Below are 10,000 nucleotides of genomic sequence, written 5' to 3' on the forward strand. Positions count from 1 at the left end.
AATTTTGAAAAAAAAAGCAAAATTCACATACCTTTTTCCAAAGCATCACACATTTAGCAAACTAGCTCAACATTCCTTAGAACTCGATTACAAACAGATTGAAAATACATATTGTAAACTCATACACAAAATTCACATGACTAATATAATATCCCATATTTGCAGAACCTGGCTTGGTTATGTTCCAGAAACGAGGTTTTCTTGTGAAGGAGAGCATTGGCAAAGCTATCATTCCTGTCGTGAGAAAGAATGGAGCCGATGGTGAAATCACTGTCAAATGGAAAACTGTTGACAAAACTGCTATATCAGGAAGGGACTTCGAAGGGGGAGAAGGTCTTCTGGTGTTCAAACACACTGAGGTGAGATCAAGTGATGGATTTGTGAGAATTGTTGAAGAGGTTGCCCATAGGAGTTTGTGATTTGATGTCTTAGCTTCTTCAGTTGTCGTCAGGTATTTGAAGATTGGCTTTTTGTATTGGGTAATTATATATATATATATATATATATATATATATATATATATATATATATATATATATATATATATATATATATATATATACATATATATATATATATATATATATATATATATATATATATATATATATATTATATATATAATATACCTTCATCTTGCTTTGTGTTAACTTAATTGTTCTCTAACTCTCTCATACTTTCTTCGATAACGTCTCCTTCTAGTTCTCTCTCCTTCTATCTTTCTCTTTCTCTTTCTTTCTCTCTCTCTCTCTCTCTCTCTCTCTCTCTCTCTCTCTCTCTCTCTCTCTCTCTCTCTCTCTCTCTCTCTCTCTCTCTCTCTCTCTCTCTCTCTCTCCCTTTCCCTCCCTCCCTCCCTCCCTCCCTCTCCCTCTCTCCCTCTCCCTCTCCCTCTCCCTCTCCCTCTCCCTCTCCCTCTCCCTCTCTCTCTCTCTCTCTCTCTCTCTCTCTCTCTCTCTCTCTCTCTCTCTCTCATCTCATACAACCATCTTATTTGCGCTGAAATGTCCACTTATCATATCAAGATTAATACCGAACCATTTTCCATTGAACAGATTGAGCAAAACATCGAGATTCCTATCATTGATGACATGACCCCAGAGAAAGACGAGCATTTTGAAATCGAGCTTTTTGACCCCACCGGAGGCGCTAAGTTGGGTCAAATCAACCGCACAGCTGTTACCATTACCAATGACGATGGTGAGATGTTTTTTATTATGGAGTATAATGACTTTTTTTAATTGATTGATTTTTTTTTTTTTTTTTTTTTTTTTTTTTTTTTTTTTTTTTTTTTGTTAAGTAGAAAGTGTCTGGAATTCATATTTGCAAAACAAGTATTAAACAGTAACAGCGACTTTGCATTTAAGCTGAAATCGTCCTTTTTTATCACCATCAACCGTTATTACATTCCCTTATTTTTATTTAATTCTTCCTCTCTCTCTCTCTCTCTCTCTCTCTAGATTTCAACAATGTCCTGGCCAACATGATGATCATGACGAATGCAAATGTTCATGCATTGCAAGTTCACCATGAAACTTACCTGAGTCAGATTAAGGATGCTCTTAATGTCAATGGCGGCGATATTGAAAATGCAACAGGAATGGACTATGTGATGCATTTCCTTACGTTTGGATGGAAAGTGAGTATGATTTCCTCATATTTACTCATGACATGTTTTTGTTTTCTCATCATTTTTCAGAGTATGATTACCTCATATTTACTCGTGATATGTTTTTGTTTTCTTATCATTTTTTCAGATAAATTTTTAGAATAACAAAATTAAAGGTAGTCTGTACATATGTTTATGCATAATATTGTGCCTGAAGAGATATAATATATACATACATATATCTATATATTTCAATCACATACGGTTAACAACTATTACATATGTAATAGTTTCCTACTTTAGATATAAAAAAACCTAACAGATAGAAATTATATCAAGATGATGCCATGACTTTTATTTACAAATGCTCTTCTTTCTTCAGATCATATTTTCTCTGGTGCCTCCCCCTGGCATCCTAGGAGGCTGGCTGTGCTTCTTTGTATCTCTTGGTGCCATCGGTTTGTTGACAGCAATTATTGGCGATTTGGCTGCTACATTTGGTTGTCTTGTTGGACTCAAGAATTCTGTCACAGGTAAGGACTGTTTAGGTTTGTTTTTTTTCAGGAATGAAGAGAACTGTTTTTGAAGATCTGTGTGTGTGTGTTTGTGTTTGTGTTTGTGTATATATGTATGTGTGTGTTTGTGTGTGTATGTGTGTGTGTGTTTGTGTTTGTGTTTGTGTGTGTTTGTGTTTATGTTTGTGTGTGTATGTGTATGTGCGTGTGCATCCAAGCTCGTGTTCCAATATGCAAGTTATGTTTACAATATCTTCAAAGATATATATCTCACATAGCTTTAACATACAACATTCCCCTCCCCCCTATAGCCATCACCTTCGTGGCCCTGGGAACTTCACTACCAGATACCTTTGCATCTAAGACCGCAGCTATTCAAGAGAAATATGCTGACAATGCTGTGGGTAATGTAACAGGCAGTAATTCAGTCAATGTCTTCCTGGGTTTGGGAGCGCCGTGGCTCATCGCAGCAATAGTCAACGCTTATAGGGTAAGATTTTTGCATTGTTTAGGGGGGACACTATTGTAAACATTTTGAAAGGCTTGATAAATACTTCACAACATTGTAAACATTTTGAAAGGCTAGATAAATACTTCACAACATTGTAAACATTTTGAAAGGCTTGATAAATACTTCATGGTTCATGTATAGTTTTTTTTTAACTAGTATTGCATCGTTTTGCAGTCAGTGTTGTGTTTTTTTATAAGTGAATAAAGGGAAAGAATATTGTTTTGAATATTTGTTGATATTGTGGTCATTGTCTATTGTAAAAAAAAACTTCACTTCAGACTGACACCAGAAATAGGTGATGACAAACAGCTTACGATACATAAATGAGCTAAAGATGATTCTTCAGTGTACTCTATTATTCCTTTTCTTCAAAAATCGAATTGCATCACGGTACGCCACACCAATAGCCTAATTTCCTCTCTAAATTTCAGCAAAAACCATTCTATGTTCCCACTGGTAACTTGAGCTTCAGTGTTGGGATATTCACCGGTCTCTGTATTCTGTGCATTGGACTCCTTCTGTTGAGACGGTAAGTGAAATTAATGGTTGGGAGTAGTTACTGTATATATATATATATATATATATATATATATATATATATATATATATATATATATATATATATATATATATATACATATAAATATACCAACACACATATATATTTCAGCATACGATGAAAAACATTATATTACCCATTATTATAATACTTGTGACATTTATCAACAATGAAATACTACAAAAGAGAGTAATGATACTGAAGTATAAACCCAATTATCAATTTCAGATTCCTGGGAATTTTCGGGAAAGCGGAACTGGGAGGAAATGTTGTCATGAAGTACGTCACTGGAGCCATCATGATTATGTTCTGGCTCGTCTATGTGCTGTGTACCTCTTTCCAGGCATATGGATACTTTTAAAAGAGTAAATTAGGTGTTTGTTATAATTACCTGTTTCGTCGGAATGATGTTTGCAGGGTTCCTTGCTTGTACAACTTTATTGTATTTCTCTCGTGAATTGATTTTTTTTTTTTTTTTTTTGGAATACCCGAAGTGAATTGCATCTTTGTGAGTGCATGATTAGAATGCATTGTGCATGGTTAGTACTGAAGACCGTGAAAGTTGAGAAACGTCTTGTGTATCACAGCTAATGATTCAAAGCAAATTATGTTATTGATACTAATGCATTTCTTTTACGAATCAAAAATTATAAAGGGAAAGTTTGAAGACTATGAAAAGGTAGTTTTACAGTTGTCGTATGTAATTTATTCAAGTAAGTGTGATTCATTGTTTGGATCATAGATAAACACTATTTTGTGTACTTAAAGATTATCAAAATTATTCCTTTTTAACCCTTATTTAAGGTGAAAATATGGGCCATGTCCTTTTATCCTCAGGGTAGCTGTAAACTTACTATGCTATACATTATTTTGCTTATTTACTGAACTGAAGAATAAAAGGGATATCTCTTCATTCATTCAAATGCTACAGGAATATGTAAGTGTACAGCAACTCCTGATGTTTTAAATTAATTTTGTACTAAGGTAAATTTTGACAAGCTACTTATACCTTGTTTCAAGTTGGTTAGAAGCATTCTTGCAGACGATGTTTTTTATAACTTATTCCAATTATCCTGGAATGTTGGATTTATCAAGCCGATACTTAAAAAGCAGTTTTGAGTAAAGAAAGTCTTGGTATAAATGTCATATGCAAGTATGCTTCTACCCAAAAGATTAGTAGCCACTTTCATAAAAGATATGTGGAGTGTCGAACTTGAATCTTTTAACAAAATTGTAATTCCAACTTATATTTATTGTATGGATTATATTTTAAATACAATAGTCCTCTTTATGGAAGTTAACACCTGTGTATCAGCAGTTAATTATTGCAGGAGAATTATGCTGTAAGGAAGAATAATAGCATCCTGTATGGCTATTGAAAAAGAGAAATCAAATATTTTAGAATTTTAAATTTAAGTATGACTTTATGTATAACTTGTTGACGTTTTATGACTAAAATTTAATTTTTCAAAAATATGGTCCAAAATAGTATGGGAAAAAATGACAAAATCTTTCAGTCTAATGATGTTTTACCTTTTAACCCTTCCATGAACTTCAGCTTATAACTAGAAGAGTGAAATTGGAGTACAGATGAAATCAAAATTCCTCTACACATACCTGTATACATAAGTAATCCCTCACTCAAAAAAAAAAAAAAAAAAAATGTTTATAAGCTTACTCATGAAAGGGTAAAAAAATGAGTGACTTGTTTCCTCATATTGACTGTTTCTTAGGCTAAGGTTATGTGCTTCCCATGTTGGTTAGACAGCAGGTAACTTATACATTTTAATGTAAACTAAATCTACATCAGCTGACAATAGTATTTATGATTATTTAGACATTCATTCAATATATGTGTGTTTTAATGTGTATGTATAAGATGAATGTTTAGGCATTTACAGAAATATATTTTGTATGTGTCCTAAAGATTACATGTATGGAAATGCATATGAATATACATACATTTATGTTGTTCTTTATTTGTTTGTTTGTTTGTCTTCTGTTCTTTGTCTTTCGTATGGATAACTTTCAGGATGTAGTAAAAGGAAAAGATGCCATGAAAAGCAAGTTATCGTTTAGGTTTGCATTTTCATATATGAATATTGGCAATTGCTTTTACTGATCAAGAGTTAGTGTTAAAGTTTCCTTAAAAGAGAGCCGTAATGGTAGCAGTTATAGTTCTTAGGAATTCCACATATCTCTTGCACAAGTTTGATATTTTTGCTTTTAGGATTTTTAAGAAAAAAGATATGTAGATTTTTACTTTAGTTTGAAAACCATGTCTTTGTCGGTTTTCTGGACGTAGAGTTAATTTTAGAGGAAAATAATAGATATTACTGTCAAGAATTACTCCAGTGTTACTGCTCTTACTAATACCTAGCATGATATTGGTCACTATTGCAAATTTCTATCATGAATATACCACCTCTTTCACATTGCAATTTCTACTCCTGCAATGGAAGAGGCTTAATTATCATTTGTTAATTTGTTTTATATGTTTCTCATCACAACAAAGTAATATTCATTTATAGAAGAATCTCAGAAGAAGATTGAATATGATTAGATTTTTTTACCCTTAGACTTTAAGAGAAAAAGAAGTGGTGATTTTTTTAAAGGCTATTCAATTGACATGCTTTGTATCAATTTTAAATGTGAATAGGGAGTACTTTTTCAAACATATTTAGTATTGATGTGTGCCTTAATTTTAGCCAAAGAATTGTTTGTATTTTATTTTTCCATGACTCGAGGTATTTTAGAAATATATTAGGGGGATTATATCTTCCCCAGCATAGAACATATGGTAATTACGTATCAGTTGTGTGAATAACGCTATCACACGTTTGAGATTTTGACAAATGCATAAATAGTTTGAATTATACATGCTATTTTCATTACACCTCAGTCAGTAATATAGAAAGTTAGTCTTTTCATATATCATCTATTTTTCTGGTTGCAGATCATAGCAAGAACTTTGTGTAAAGAGTATGTTGTGTGGGTTTAATCACAAGCAAAAATCATTTTGTATCTGACTAGTAAATTTTGATGGAGTTATCATGAATTTTTATTTTAATTGAAAAAAAAAAAATGTGTCACAGGGATTGTTATATAAGCCTGTTGTTTATTTTACTGAATATAAAGTGTTATTAAAATGTAAGGTTATGATTCATGGAATATATAAAATATTGTTATTGAAAATGTTGATTTTATTTTTTTCTTTTAAATTCATCACATCATTCAGGTTTTTCATGCTCCTTTTTTTTCTTCTTTTATCTATAAATGATACTAACTCTGAGCATCAGTTCCTTGTTTATATATTTTATGAAAATTCAATTGATATAAATCTATAAGGCTTCTGTTATTTGATGTGCATCTATCATCTTCAACTCCACGGATCAGCAATACTGTTCTCTCATCTTCTCTAATTGTGTGGTTGTTGTTTGTTCCAATCTCTATAATGTAATTGACAGATGGTCGAGTTAACCTTAAATATAAGTGGGGAAGTCAAATACCAATCTGTTTTTGTTTTCTTGTTTTTTTTTATACTGTAAACTATCATTGTAGAAAAGAAGCATCAGAGGTCCTCGTCAACTTTTCTCTCATTCATGTGAAGTGTAGTTTTTCTATCGTACTTTGACTTATCTTTGGGTGTATGAGAATGAACTTCAGAAATCTGTGTAAAGATAATTTACCTGCTGATGTGAGTGCTTCAGCAGGCATATTGGATAAAAGGGTTTTGGTACTATAGTTTTTTTTGTTTTAGTATTATCATAACATTCTATAAATGTTTTCCAATACCTAGCACTGTAGAAAATTAAAGGGAAACTTCTTAAAATCTTACTATATTAGGGGAATAGACATTTCTAAAAGGAGATATTGAAATCTCACTATTTGAAGAGGTATTGAAACTGTCAGGAATGTGTCTTTTTCCAATGTATTTTCAACTGAAAAACAAGATAAGCCAACTATGTCCTATAAACACACTCTGGGGATCTAATTCCGTTTTACTTTGTTCCATCCTTTTGTCATGTAGATTTATTTAATGTAGAATGTAATATTGATGCTATATTTTGATGTCTCTAATTAGAATGATATATTGGTGAGATTTGTAAACCTTTGTTTTACCCCCATTGTTCCCCTTCCTAAAAGTGTTAGTTATTATCAATCACATAAATTCCTATGGAAATTCTAAAAATCAAAGATATTATTGTGATAAGGAATACTTTCTTTGGACTGATATATATCCAAATCAAAACTTTGGGAACCAGACAGGACTATTTTTTACATATTTATTTTCACAAGTCCCCCCCTTTTTCAACTCTGTAGTTCAATGTGCTGTTCTTGCCAAATAAAGAATAACATACTGTATGGCGTGTTTGGTTTACCCAATTAACCTCTGTTTTTTTTTTTTTTTTTTTTTTTTTTTTTTTGGGGGTGTATGTGTATGAATGTATGTATACATGTATATATACATGTATATATACATATATATATATATATATATATATATATATATATATATATATATATATATATATATATATATATAATACATACATGTAGATATATATATACATATATATATATATATATATATATATATATATATATATATATATATATATATATATATATATATATATATATATATATACACACACACACACACACACACATATATATATATATATATATATATATATATATATATATATATATATATATATATACATATATATATATATATATATATATATATATATATATATATATATATATATATATATATATATATATATATATATATATATATGTGTGTGTGTGTGTGTGTGTGTGTGTGTGTGTGTAAATATACATTATATATGTATATATATTGTATATATACATATAAATAAATAAATACATATACTAACCTCCGAAAATTCATTCTCTAGCCTCCACAGCACCTGATATATAATTCACGGAAGAAAATGTTACATAAAAAAACTATAATGGCATGCTTCATATACCTTAAGATGAAATTTCCTCACGTGATCTATGGTGGGGAAGAAATATCAGGAAATATAAACACAATCTTTCACTAATCGGTAACTGTTCTATTCCATTACACCATTCATAGATATTTCAAATGAACCAATAACGGGAACAAAATCTGAAAAAATCGAGTGTAAAGATATTTATACTTCTTCACTGATAACTTGTAATATTTCATTCATTTATTAGCATTTGGAAGAGAGAGATTCAGAAATGTTATTATCACCATCAATTACTTGAAAAATATTATATGCCCTAGAACTGTATTTTTTATTTGTCATTTACAAACACAAATGGAGGAAAGAAAGAGAGAAAAGATAGATAGATAGAAAGAGAGAGAGAGAGGAGAGGGAGGGAGGGAAAAGGAGAGAGAGAGGAGAGGGAGGGAGGGAAAAGAGAGAGAGAGAGAGAGAGAGAGAGAGAGAGAGAGAGAGAGAGAGAGAGAGAGAGAGAGAGGGAAAAGGAGAGAGAGAGAGAGAGGGAGGGAGGGAAAAGGAGAGAGAGAGAGAGAGAGAGAGAGAGAGAGAGAGAGAGAGAGAGAGAGAGAGAGAGAGAGAGAGAGAGAGAGGAGAGGGAGGGAGGGAAAAGGAGAGAGAGAGAGAGAGAAACTCGCCAGGTGAGCAAAAGTAAAAGAAATACGTTGGAAAGCCTAGTTGTTATATTCCATATATTGTTAATCTGTTGGAAGCGTTAGTATGGAAAAGTGCAGTTTGTAATCTGATTATGTTTAACAAAACATGACAGATCTTTTAGCGTATGGAGTATATTGCAAATTTCATTTCTACCTGAAAAGAGGCGTTCCCACCCGTGGATTTCTATAGACGCATTAAAAAAAAAAAAAAAATCTTCAGTTGACAAATTTATAGGACCCTTAAGTAATTCATTGATCCTATCACATTTTATAATCAAGGTCACTATAACCTGGTCTAACACTATTTCATTAATGTGACCCTTGCTGTTACTGAGGTTAGAGATGTTTGGTTGTTGAGAATTTAAACTTAGAAATAGCCTTTAGTTGTTTGGATGTTCATAAATTATCTAAAGATTACTTATGTGTCGTTTTATGGTTGCTTATCAAAAGGATTTTTTAAAATATGCACGAAATTTACATTTTCTGTTGTTATTTTTCAGTAATTTTAAGACTCGACTTAAAGCTTGATAAAAGTTACACGTTCTCCTCTTCCTTTTCTTCTTCTTCCTTTTTTCTTACTTACTTTATTCCTCTACCTCTTCCCACTCCTTTTATCATGTCTTCTTCTGTATATAATCTTATATCATTACATATAATTATCAATAAAAATCTTCTACGATATCTGTCCATTTTCTTTACTTGCGAGTGCGCTCATTGGATTTCTTTTTTTTTCTTTCTTTTTTTTTTTTTTTTTTTTTTGAGTTCCGGAAAGCAAAAAACTTAAGGAATGTGTGTCTGAGAGCATGGTACCTTCCTCTATGGAATTCATAATATACGCTATAGGACATCTTATCCTACTTCAAAAAGTGTTTGTGATAAAATTCATAAGGATCAACAATTTGGCTTTGAAGGACAGAGGAATAGGAGAGCGAAAATGGGTAGTTGAGCCTGACCTAAAAAATCCCAAGCTGAACTTTTATATCATTAACCCATCATTCATTTCGTTTATGTAATTGTAACCAATTACATTATGGATGAATATGAAATTGTCTATCCGTATATGGAAAGAAAACGAAAGAAAACTATCAGTGGCACGTAGAAAAAGGGAGGACATTACAAAGAAAAGTCTGAGATTACATGAATATCC

At 31.5% G+C, this 10,000-nt stretch overlaps 1 protein-coding gene across 1 annotated transcript in view; it reads left to right on the forward strand.

The window, feature by feature from the left end:
• Positions 1-7,556, forward strand: part of LOC122247843 (sodium/calcium exchanger Calx) — a gene marked incomplete in the record, with an annotated part of 135,322 nt that extends 127,766 nt beyond the window's left edge. Inside the window, 7 exon segments of the mRNA XM_086533752.1 lie at positions 166-359; positions 1,053-1,197; positions 1,458-1,636; positions 1,989-2,139; positions 2,433-2,611; positions 3,064-3,161; positions 3,420-7,556. Of these exon segments, the coding sequence (XP_086389878.1) occupies positions 166-359; positions 1,053-1,197; positions 1,458-1,636; positions 1,989-2,139; positions 2,433-2,611; positions 3,064-3,161; positions 3,420-3,552 (1,079 nt within the window).
• Positions 7,557-10,000: the final 2,444 nt, after the last annotated feature.

This window comes from Penaeus japonicus, unplaced genomic scaffold, assembly GCF_977035675.1.
Source record: "Penaeus japonicus unplaced genomic scaffold, GWHDUDI00000001_assembly GWHDUDI00000003, whole genome shotgun sequence".
NCBI lineage: Eukaryota > Metazoa > Arthropoda > Malacostraca > Decapoda > Penaeidae > Penaeus > Penaeus japonicus.